Source organism: Carettochelys insculpta, chromosome 4 (assembly GCF_033958435.1).
Source record: "Carettochelys insculpta isolate YL-2023 chromosome 4, ASM3395843v1, whole genome shotgun sequence".
Lineage (NCBI taxonomy): Eukaryota > Metazoa > Chordata > Testudines > Carettochelyidae > Carettochelys > Carettochelys insculpta.
Window position 1 is genome coordinate 3611133 of NC_134140.1, and position 12457 is coordinate 3623589.

The following is a 12457-nucleotide window of genomic DNA, read 5'->3' on the forward strand; positions in this document are numbered from 1 at the left end:
TGGCCAGCGGGGCTGCCAGCAGGCAAGAGACACTAGGGGAAGGTGGAACTTGGCTGCTGTTAGGTGCTGGTGAGTTGTGCCTAAAGAGTAGGCGAAAGGTGGTTGTTGCCATAGTGATCCAAAAAGCCTTCTCCACTCCTGATGTCTAGGGGCTCTGTGCGTAAGGAGATACAGAGGCCTCGGCAATATTCTTTCCATGGTGCGCACCTTGTGCTTTGTTAATGAAATGCATCCTTTTACTCAGAGTTTTCCTTCCTAGGTCTACGAGACGGAGCTGGAGAGGATGGAGGAATTTGAGAGGCTCTCTGACTTCTGCCACACCTTCAAGCTCTACCGTGGCAGAACACAGGACGCGAACGAAGACCCCTCAGTGGTGGGGGAATTCAAGGTCCGACAGCCTCTCTTTATACCCAGAGCCACTTTACTCAGCCATAGTCAACTGGAACCGGCAGCTAATCCCTCTTGTGCCTGCCCACAAATATTTTGTTGTTATAAAGCAGAGAAGGATCTTTTAAACCCTGGAGTTGGCAGATGTTTGGAATGTTAGTTTCAGTTGCAATTTCTATGCTTATTTTTGAGTGTTTTTCCTATTCTTTTTTACTGATGTGGTCTCAGTTGTATGAATTTATGGGTTTGAATCATTGAATCATAGAATCATAGAACACTAGGACTGGAAGGTCCCTCGAGAGGCCATCGAGTCCAACCCCCTGCCCCAATGGCAGGACCAAGTACTGTCTAAACCATCCCTGATAGACATCTATGTAACCTGTCCTTAAATACCTCCAGTGATGGAGATTCCACAACTTCCCTCATTTATTCTTGTTCATTGAAATGTTTGCCGTTGCAGGGAAGAGGGGAGCGGCAGACAACGGGGGCGTGAGGTAATTTATAACAGAGAGTGAGGTGAAAAAAAAGCTAACGTTTTATAAGAGTTAAAACGCCATCTGTCATTGGCATATGTCGTACAAGCAGGGGGCTAGAAGGGATGGCAAAGCTCACCAAGTCTAGCCCCCTGCCACGATGTCAGATTGCTTGTGTCTAACGCACCAATGGTAAATAGCAATGTTGTATGTGGTGTAGTTAGAGCTGCATTGCTTCCAGGACGTTAGAGAGACAAGGTGAGTGAGGTAACATTTCGTTGGACCAGCTTTAAGTGGTGGAGGGCAACTGGCTCAGCAGCAGTACGATGGAAACGGACCGAGGGGTTAGGGTAGATGAAAGGCTGGATATGAGTAAACAGTGTGCCCTTGTAGCCAAGAAGACTAATGGCATATTGGGGTGCCTTAGGAGAAGCATTGCGAGCAGATCTAGAGAAGTATTTGTTCCCCTCTATTCGGCACAGGTGAGGCCACATCTGGAGTATTGTGTCCAGTTTTGGACCCCCCAGTATAAAAAGGATGTGGATGTGCTGGAGCAGGTTCAGCGGAGGTCAACGAAAATGATTAAGGGGCTGGAGCACGTGACCTGTGAGGAGAGGCTGAGGGATTTGGGCTTGTTTAGTTTGCAGAAGACTGAGGGGTGATTTAATAGCAGCCTTCAGCTTCCTGAAGGGGGTTCTCTAAAAAGGATGGAGAGAAACTGTTCTCGGTGGTGACAGATGGCAGAACAAGGGGCACTGGTCTGAAGTTACTTAAGAAGAGGAGTAGATTGGATATTAGGAAAAACTACTTCATCAGGAGGGTGGTGGAGCACTGGAATGCGTTGCCTAGAGAGGTGGTGGATTCTCCATCCCTTGAGGTTTTTAAGTCCTGGCTTGACAAGGTCCTGGCTGGGATGACTTAGTGGGGGTTGATCCTGCTTGAAGCAGGGGGCTGGACCAGATGACTTTCTGAGGTCTCTTCCAGCCCTATGATTCTATGATTCTATGTAACAGAGATGAACTTGTGAGCCATATAGATTTGTTCCGATTTGGGAAAAGAACTCCCAGCATGACTGCTAAAAGTAAGGTGGGAAGCGTTGTTTAGCATGAGTAGTGAGCACACATTGTAAGGGACAAGTCAAGATAGAGCGGCCCATTCCCTCTCTTTTGGCAGTCACTCGATAATGGGTAGGACGTCTTCCTGTCACCCTCCTATTTGTGAGTCTGTCGATGGCTGATCAACCCAATTCTGGAGCCGCAGGTTTTATCGCAGAAGGGGCAGGCGTTGGTAGCTGTTCGAAGTGCGCAGGGAAGTTTTTGCCACTCTTTTCTTCTCCACCTCTCCTCATCAGCCCCACGGCAGGAACTCTGACATTGTGCCACCACCTCATGAATTACCATTCTCCACTGGGGACCGTCTTGGGCAAGGTTTCCCCTGAGTATCGATACCAATGCTGCACTTTTGTATGTGTACCTTCAGCATGTCCTTATATCACTTTCACTGGCCTCCAATGCTCCTCTGTAGCATAAGTAGTGAATACATGTTGTAAGGGACCATTCAAGGTAGACTGGCCCATTAACACCTCTAAAAAGGGGAGAGTTAGTGGGTTACCAGTTATTGCAGTGAACCAGAAATCCAGTGTCTCTGTTGAGTCGATCATTTTTAGGATCCAGGCGAGTAATGAATCATTGGTGTTGATCATTGTAGCAAGGGTGGATGCAGGATGCAGGTTTTGTATGTGGAGTTCTGGCATGCCTGGTGCTGCTTTGAGTTGTATGAGGGGAGCTTGTTTTTGATTATGAGCTTGGAAAGGTTGGGGGTTGCCTGAAGGCTGAAAGAAGGGGTTTGGGGATGATTTCTTGGGGTCCCTGTTGAGTTTGGGTTGTAATTGTTTGATGATGCTTGTATGGATTCCAGTGTGGGGTGGTACCTGACAGCCATCTCAGAGGAGCATCAGACTCTGCTAAAACAATAGATGCAAAGCATGCAGCCATAACTCTTCTTGGCTGATGTCTTGAGGGAGATTCCCAGCCCTCCACCTTTCTTTTTAGGTGACCAGTCGGAGGAACTTAGAGGAAATTTTGGAACAAATTGATAAGCTAAACAGTGAAGAGCCACCAGGCCGAGATGGAATTCAGCAAGGAGTTCTGAAAGAATGTGCATGTGAAATTGTGGAGCTGTTAGGTGTAGTTTGTAACCTATCCTTTAAATTGGCTTCTGTACATGATAACCGGAGGATTGCTAAAGTGATCCCAATTTTTAGAAAGAGCTGTAGAGGTAACCTTGGCAATTATAGGCTGGAGAGTCAGACTTCAGTACTGAGCAAACTGGTTGAAACTAGAGTAAAGAGCAGAATGGTCAGACACAGAGATGAGCATAATTTGTTTCTGTAGAGGGAAATCATGCCTCACCAATCTACTAGAGTTCTTTGAGGAGGTCAGCAAGCAGGTGGGCAAGGGGATCCAGTGGATTTCGTGTATTTAGATTTCCAGAAAGCTTTGACAAGGTCCCTCGCTAAAGGCTCTTAAGCAAAGTAAACAGTGATAGGACAAGAGGGAAGGTCCTCTCATGGGCTGATAACTGGTTAAAAGAGAGGAAACAAAGCAGAAGTAGGGATGTTGGGGTGCTGCAGCACCCCCAAGTTTTGCAATCAGCTTCTCTGTACCCAGGAGCTAGTGCCACTGCTGACACTGCTGGCTCTGCCAGTCTCAGGTCCTGGCCTCTGGGTGTCCCTGTTGGTGTCCTGCTTGCTCCATTGGCTTTGCCACCCTGCAGAGTCCGGCCGCCCACTAGCTTTGCCACCAGTGTCCACTGTAAGTTGAGTGCTTGGGCAGCTGCCCAGGGGAGATTCAGATGCCACCCAGTTGATTAGCAGAGCACCCACAGCCGGCAGCGTGTGTTTTTCTTTTGGCGGTGCACAGCTGCACATGTCTCAGTGCACATAACAAAATTTATTCCGTTCATGGTGGGAAAAGAAATCAGAGGGAACATTGTTCACCACCCCGGGGGTTCTGCTAGCCCCACAGACTCTGCAGCCCACTGGAGTCCAGGCTACTGCTACTTGGGGTCCCACCACCCGCCTGGGGCTCTGCTCCTGTCCTCGGTCCAGGGCTGTGCAGCCGTCGACAGCTGTAGCTCGGCTGCCGTCTCTCATGGACTGGACGGACAATGGCCTCTGGTCTGTCTAGTCCAGGAGAGGTGGCAATCGTAGGTGTGACCCCAGCCTGAGGCAGTGAGAGGCACGGACAGTTAATAGTTCCAGCATCACTGTACGGAGCGTATCCACACTGCAGTTAGACCCCTGCAGCTGCCTGGGTGAGCTCACGGAGTTGGGGCTAAGGGCCTGTTTAGCTGTGGCAGAGGCATTCGAGCTCAGACCAGGACCCTGCTAAGGGGGAGGGCCCCCTGAAAGCCCAAGTCAGCTGGCATGTGCCTAACTGCAGCCCGACATCCCCCCAGGCATCACATTACCAGTCTACTGACAAGCAGCCCCTCTGGGTGGAAGCAGGGGGCTGTGTAACAGCTGCAGCACAGGACGTGATGGTTTGTGCCTTTATTTGGCACCGCTGTCTGGGCCTCTTGGAGGTGCTGGGACCCAGAAAGAGGCGCAGAGCCTGCTGGCCCGTTAGCTTAGGCAGCAGCAGGGTATGCTTACAGAGTCTGAGGGGCCTCCCTCCTCGCTGACGCCCTGCCTGGGGATGCAATGTTACCCAAGCAGCATCCCACCGATTTACCCTGTGCTCCGTCACGCACTTGCCGCTGTCAGCACCTGTAGCGTAACACACCCAGGCGTGCACACAAGTGAATGCTCAATGTCTTTGCAGGGCTCGTTCAAAATGTACCCTCTCCCGGACGACCCCAGAGTGCCGGTCCCACCACGCCAGTTCCACCAGCTCCCTGCCAAAGGCCCCCAGGAGTGCCTCATCAGAGTCTACGTCGTTCGTGCCTTCAGCTTGCAACCCAAGGACGCCAACGGAAAGGTGCCAGTCGGGTGGGGGCCTCTGGGAGATGTGGCTGGGGGGAAGCACAGAGCTCGTAGGGGGAATTCCACTGCTGGCGGCAGGAGCAATGGGTGTGCCCTAATGGGGGGCAGAGGCACCTGGACTCTGTCCCCCTTTCACTGCCCCTTCTCCTAGGGCCTGTCTCGCACTGTCCATTACCCCCAAAGCCTCGCCCTGGAACGTCCTGTTACTCCATAACCCCACCCCCTTGCACGGCCCATTACCCCCAAAGTCCCACCCTCCAATGTCCTGTTACTCCAAAACCCCACCCCCTTGCCCTGCCCATTACCCCTGAGTCCCTGCCCTTGCACCATGCATTCCCCCTGAAACTTTGGCCTTGCACAACCCTTTCCCCACAAACCCTGCCCCCAAAGTCCTGCCCTTGCACACCCATCCCCCCAAAGCCCTGTCCCTGCACACAGTTGTTCCCCCTGAAACTTTGTCCTTGCACACCCATTCCCCCAAAGTCCTGCCCTTGCACACCCATCCCCCCAAAGCCCTGTCCCTGCACACAGTTGTTCCCCCTGAAACTTTGTCCTTGCACACCCATTCCCCCAAAGCCCTGACCTTGCACAACTGTTCTCCCAAAGTCCTGCCCTTGCACACCCACCCCCAAAGCCCTGCCCTTGCACACACATTCCCCCAAAGGCCCATCCTTCTACACCTATTCCCCAAAGTCCCATCTTTGCACACCCATCCCCCCAGAGCCCTGCCCTTGCACAACTATTCCCCCAAAGTCCTGCCCTTGCATGTCCATTCCCCCAAATCCCTCTCCTTGTGCACCCATTCCCCCAAAGTCCCATCCTTGCACATCTATTGCCCCGAAGCGCTGCCCTGGCACCGCCCATTCCCCAAAGCCCCACCCTTGCACTGCCCCTTCTGCCCAAGGCCCTGCCCTTCCCCCCAAGACTCCACCCTTGCATCCCCTCTTCCTCTGTGGCCCTGCTCCCACAATTCATTTCCCCCCTAGACCCTGATTGCTGCTTACTTCTCTCTGCCTCCTCCTTCCTTCTGGCCTGGGTGTCTAGGAAAAATATATCACTGCTGGTCGCACAGTGCGGTGAGAGGGGCTCCCTGCTTGCGGGCTCCACAAGTGGCTGCTGGCACATCACCATGGCTGCGGGGTAGGGTCTGCTTCCACCTGAGGCCGATGGTGGCCGAGCGTATAGACCCCCGCACCTAGGAGCTGCTGCCAGAGGGGGTGTCCCAGGTAATCACCACATCCTCCAGCCCCTCCCCGCACATTTCCTCCTGCCCCCAAGTTCCCTCCCAGAGTTTCATTGTAGAGTCACAGAAACGCACGAGCTGGAAGGAACCTCAAGGGGTCGTCGAGTCCAGCTCCCTGCCCCAAGCAGGACCAACCCCAACTCAGTCATTCCAGCCATGGCTATATCAAGCCGGGACATAAAACCCTCGAGGGATGGAGATTCCACCACCTCTCAGGGCAACTCACCCCAGTGCTTCACCACCCTGCTGGGGAAATAGTTTTTTCTAATATCCAACCTACTCCTCCCGCTCTGTAACTGCAGACCATTGCTCCTTGTTCTGCCATCTGTCACCACTGAGAACAATTTCTCTCCATCCCATTCAGAGCTCCCCTTCAGGAAGTTGAAGGCTGCTATTAAACCACCCCTCAGTCTTCTCTTCTGCAAACTAAATAAGCCCAAATCAACTCAGCTTCTCCTCACAGGTCATGTGCTCCAGTCCCTTAATCGTTTTTGTTGCCCTCCACTGAACCTGCTCCAGCAAATCCACATCAGTTCTATACTGGGGGGCCCAAAACTGGATGCAATACTCCAGATGTGGCCTCACCAGTGCCAAAGAGAGGGGAACAGGCAAGAAAGGGCAGGAGTTAGATCCATTCTGAGCACCAACAATATTTCTACACATCTACTGCCCCTCACTCCCGGGCCTGCGTGCAGAATAATGGGTTCATCCATCTGCTGAACCGTGGCAGAATCTGCTTCTCAGTGAGCCGCATGGCTGTTGGAAATGAGTCTGTAATGCCCCCGCCATCCCGTTCTTTCCTTCTCTCTCTGTAGTGTGACCCCTACGTGAAGATTTCGGTGGGAAAGAAATCCATAAATGACCAGGACAATTACATCCCATGTACCCTGGAGCCTGTCTTCGGAAAGTATGTTGGTCTCTTGCCTTGTTTCTGGGAGGGCACAGTGGGATTTGCCTCCCAAGCAAACCTGAAAGAGCAGGAGAGGGAGAGGGAACTGAGGGCTGGTGTTAGAGAAGAAGCAAGCCCTTGTAGCTGAGGCTTGTGCGTCATTGGGACTTGTGAGATGTTAGCTCAGTTCCTGACTCTGGGTGAGTACCTGTAAGATAAGAGTAAGAAGGCTGCATGAGAACAGCCATGCAGGGTCAGAGCAGTGGTCCTTTTAGTTCAGTACCCCATGTTGCAGTGGCTGGTGCTGGCTGCTTTGGAAGGAGCGAGCAGAACAGGGCAAATTTTGAGTGCTCAGTCTCCTGCTATCCAGTCTCAGCTGCTGGCACTCAGAGCTTTAGGGATCATGATTTTGCATCCCTGGACTATCTTGGCTAATAGCCTCTGAGAAGCCCACCCTCCGCAAACTTATCTCATTCGTTTTTGACCTCAGTTATACTTTTAGTCTTTAAAAATCCCCTAGCGATGAGTTCTGCAGGTTGACTGTGCAGCCTGTGAGGAAGTCCTGCCTTCTGTTTTCAACCTACAGCCTCTTAATTTCATCGGGTTGCTCCGGGTTGTGTGTTATATGACGGGGTAAGTAGCCCGTCATGCCTTTATAGGCCTCTATCACGTAGTGGCATTACCTCTGTAGCTGTGAGGCCTCCTGCTCATGGACTGTTCCTTTACTATGTGCCTGAATACTCCATAACATCGCGCTGAGCTGCTCTCAGCTAGGGCTCTAGAATGAAGCTATCCTGAGACAGATAATGATAATGACCTTGGCAGTCCACAGCAGGATCCTCAAACCAAAGGGAGTAGGATCTCTTTTGCCAGGCCTGGCTTCTAGCCAGGGACCAGTCTAGACCGAGTTCTGCGCCGTCCACCCCGTCGCTAAGATGAGACAGAAAGCCCAGGTCCCGTCTGCTGACAGCTATTAAAGCTCCTGTTTTACAAGAGTAACCCTGAGGTTCCTGGCTGTTTTCCAGCTAGGCTAATTATGGTTTGCTGAACTGGCTTCTTCCTGACACTTTAATTGGAGGCACAATCGCTCATTTCCCCTCCTAAAAGCTGCTGCACAGCGGTGGAGGCGCTGTTAAAAGGGCATCGCATTCCACCCTGCAGGCAGCTGCATTTCAGCAGCAGGTGACTCCCAGACACCGTGGGCCAGATCCTGGTCATCGGTGTGAACCAGCAGTGACTCCACGTGGGAGTCAGTGAAGATCAGTGAGGTCAGGGCAGTGAGTGAGCTGAGGACAAGGCCCACCATCATATGTCTGCATGGGTGTATATAACCTACATAGAGAGTAAGGGCCATTTCCGTTGACTTCAGGGGACTACCAGTTTACATCAGCTGAGGAGCTCGCCCCATTGACTCCAGTGGAGTTACACTGATTTACACGAGTTGAGGAGCTGAGCCACAGGATTTAGAAAATTTTAAAAAAAAGCAGTCCACTGGCACTTTAAAGCCTCACAAAGTAATTTATTAGGTGATGAGCTTTCGTGGGACAGACCCACTTCTTCAGACCAGAGCCAGACCAGAACAGCCTCAATGTTTAAGGCACAGAGAACCAAAAATAGTAATCAAGGTTGACAGATCGGAAAAATAATACCAATGTGAGCAAATCAGAGAGCGCTGGAGGGGAATTTGCACAACAGTTTGGAAAGAGAGGCTGCTGAATTCTCTTTTATATTCAAATTAGAAACATTAACACATGGTTTGAACCAGGATGGGAATTTTCTAGGTCATTAGAGGGGCTCGTTTGCATACTTGGCTTAATCTAATTCTTGACACACACCCCGCAACTGCTGCCCCTCTGCTCTCTGATTTGCTCACCTTGATAATATTTTTCCGATCTGTCCACCTTGATTGCTATTTTTGGTTCTCTGTGCCTTAAATATTGAGTCTGTTCTGGTCTGGCGATGGTCTGAAGAAGTGGCTCTGTCCCACGAAAGCTCACCTAAGAAGCTATTCTGTTAGTCTTTAACGTGCCAATAGGGTGCTTTTTTGTTTTGATAGAACACAGACTAACACGGTGTCCCTCTCTGTCCCTATTCAGCATGCAAGGTTTAGAAAATTGCTTGGGATACTTCGGGAGGAAAGACTTATTTAAATTAACGTATTACAAGAACAAGAGAACAGCCATATGGGGGCAGACCAAAGCTCTATCTAGTATCCTGTCTTCTGACAGCGGCCAATGCCAGGTGCTCCAGGAGGAATGAAGAGAATGGGGGACTCAGCAGGTTATCCCTCTCCTCTTGCCTGTTCCCAGCTTCTGACAAACCAAAGCTGGCTGACAGCCATCGATGGACCTAACCTCCATGAACGTACCTAGTTTTCTTTTTGGAACTATAATAGTCAGGGTCTTCATCACATCCACTGGCGTAGCCAATCATAGTTAGGCCTGGCAGGCTGAGCTCTCACAGTCCCGCACCTCACACTGCTGCTTTGGAGTCAGAGCCGGAGCATCTTCTCTTGACTGACTGGCTTCTCCAGCCTTTATAATAGGGCTGCAGCTGGAGCTTGTCCAGCAGGGCTACTGGGGAGGGGCCTTCTCCAGCCAGTAAGCCTGGCTTCCAGCCCTTTGGCCAGTGCAGGGCTGGTATACCCTGTCACAGGAAGAAATAACACTTCCTCATTTATCCTTATCCTTATCCTTTACACTGCCTAATCCTGAGCTGCAATTTATTTGCAAATTTGACTTCATTAACCGTGGATTAAACAGAGACTGGGAGTGGCTCGCAGCTGACAAAGGCAGATTCGTTGCTCTGGGTGCTAATATCTCCCCATTAGACTCTGACAAAGGCTCACATCCCCCTGTCTGATCTGACTTGTTTTTTCCTCTTTTGATAAGTACTGTTGATACTGGGCCATTTCCACCTTGCTGAATAGACGTTGTCAGCTCTGGCCCTCCCTCTGACTGGGACCCCACTCTTTAAATACCCCTCTGAAACCACCACCCCCACATGCATCTGATGAAGCGGGTCTTTGCCCACGAAAGCTTATGCTCCAAAATATCTGGTAGTCTATAAGATACCACAAGACTTCTTGTTGTTCTCGAATCTACAGACGAACACGGCTGCCTCTCTGAGGCTACGTCTACACTAGCCCCAAACTTCGAAATGGCCACGCAAATGGCCATTTCGAAGTTTACTAATGAAGTGCTGAAATGCATATTCAGCGCTTCATTAGCATGCGGGCGGCCGCGGCACTTAGAAACTGACGCGCCTCGCTGCTGCGCGGCTTGTCCCGATGGGTCTCCTTTTCGAAAGGATCCCGCCTACTTCGAAGTCCCCTTATTCCCATCAGCTACTTCGGAGTAGGTGGGGACCTTTCGAAAAGGAGCCCCGTCGAGATGAGCCGCGTGGCGGTGAGGCGTGTCAATTTCGAAGTGCTGCGGCCGCCCACATGCTAATGAAGCGCTGAATGTGCATTTCAGTGCTTCATTAGTAAACTTTGAAATGGCCATTTGCATGGCCATTTCAAAGTTTGGGGCTAGTGTAGACACGGCCTGATACTTCCTTATTTACTTTCTCCATTCTGGTCATGATTTTACAGATCTCTGTTATAGCCCGGTCTCAGTCGACTCTTTCCCAACCTGGAAAGTCCCCGTCCTTTTAATCTCTCCCGATACAGAACTTGTTCCTTGCCCCAAATCATTTTTGTTGCCTTTTGTTCTACCTTTTCCAAGTCACCTATTTCGAGATGGGGTGATCCGCTCTGCAGGCATTGTTCAAGACCCAGGTGTATCAGGGATTTCTGGACAGGCAATATGATAGTTCTGTCTTGTTATCTATCCCTTTCTTAATGATTCCCAACACTCTCTTAGCTTATTATTCTGGGGCACCGTTCACTAGTGATCTGCGCTTTCCACTGGGTGCTTTCCGTCCATAGATCACAAAACAAGTCAGGATCATTCCCATCTTGTGGATTGGGAAAGTGAGTCCTGGGGAGGAAAGCAGGCTAGCTCAGAGTCACACAAAAGTCCGTGTGTGACTGGGCGCAGAACCTGGGCTTCCTCTGGCCCAGTCCATGCTTGCAGTCCTGCCAGACGGTAGGAGCAGGAGGCATTAGTGAGGAATTGGAGTCCAGGGTCAGAGCCAGAGCTGAAGGCCAGGTGGAAGAGCCAGGGTCACAGGTCAGGAGTCGGAGCTGACGAACAGGACTGGGCTAGCCGGGAGAGGCTGGCACAGGAGCTATTGCTGCTGTGGGGAAGTGATGTGAGCAGGCACTGAACTGCTGCTGGGCTTAAGAGCAGGTTGCTGCCTCCTCCCCCCAGTTGGGAGGTGGAGCCCATAAGGCAGCTGACTTCAGACCAGCTGCACTGCTTCCGTTGCCAAGAGAGTGGCCTGGCTGCAGGCCCTGACTCTGGTCATGCTCTTGCTTTCTTCCTCCCCACAGGATGTTTGAGCTGACCTGCACCCTGCCTTTGGAGAAGGACCTGAAGGTTACTCTCTATGACTACGACCTCTTGTCGAAGGACGAGAAGATCGGCGAGACTGTCATCGACCTGGAGAACCGGTTTCTGTCGAAATTCGGGGCCCGGTGCGGCCTGCCCCAGACCTACTGCATGTAGGTACTGCCAAGGACTCAGGCAGTGCTCAGCCGCCCTGCCGGGGAGGTGTGAGTGGGTGAAGGAGGAAGGACACCCAGCCCCATCTCTTGGGGTGTTGGCACACCAGCACGGCTGGGAAAGGTGTCAGCCAGGGAGATCGGCAGGTGGTATTAGAACGTTGCCACCACACCAAGCGATGCCTTGTGGGCCCCATGTGGATGGCTGCAGAACTCCCAGAGTCGCCCCGCCAAAGCGAGTTGTCGTGGGTGGCAGACACACCGGTGCTGGTGTCAGGGGAGTCTGAATGGGTGCTGTTGGGGCAGCAGCCATGGAGGAGGAGCAATATCCTAACAGCGTGGGAGAGTGTCCTGGCATGGAAAACGTCGAGACCCGCGGGCTAGCTGGCTGAACAGGAAAGGGAATAATGGAGAGGGCTAAATTTTCACAGGACACTCCAGCCAGAGTGTTGTCTGCTTCTGTCTTTGAACAGCTTGAACCTCTCTGGTCTGGAACTCTCTCGTCTGGCAACATTCTTAATCCGGCCCGATTTTAGGTAGCCAGATGACCACTTATCATAGATGTGGCCAAATTTCCCGCAGTCCCGTAAAGTTTGTTTCCAGCCACCAGTCCTGGCTCTCGGTGTTCTGGGCTGTTATTTAGCTCTAATTTACCCCTAAATGTCTTCTAAGAGCCCAGTAAGCCGTGGAAGTGTTGGTAATGCTGCGAGAAAATATTGACTTCCCATCACTGGGCAAAGTCTCTTGCTTGGCACCGGTGAGGTCCTGAGGGTGCCAGGCAGGAGAGGTTCAACCTGTAGCTATGCTGAAGGAAGGTGTTTCCCAGCACCAGCTGCACCACAGCAGGGCATGTGTGCGGGTCCAGTCCAGC

The 12457-nt window shown here is 51.6% G+C and overlaps 1 protein-coding gene across 7 annotated transcripts in view; it reads left to right on the forward strand.

Annotated features, from left to right (window-relative positions):
• The window catches only part of DYSF (dysferlin), a 304879-nt gene that overhangs the window by 238105 nt on the left and 54317 nt on the right, over window positions 1-12457 (forward strand). For all 7 annotated transcript variants that reach the window (XM_074992197.1, XM_074992191.1, XM_074992196.1 and 4 more), the window contains 4 exons: window positions 260-388; window positions 4685-4840; window positions 6904-6995; window positions 11416-11586. In XM_074992197.1, the coding sequence (XP_074848298.1) occupies window positions 260-388; window positions 4685-4840; window positions 6904-6995; window positions 11416-11586 (548 nt within the window). The remainder of the gene's footprint in view (window positions 1-259; window positions 389-4684; window positions 4841-6903; window positions 6996-11415; window positions 11587-12457) is intronic.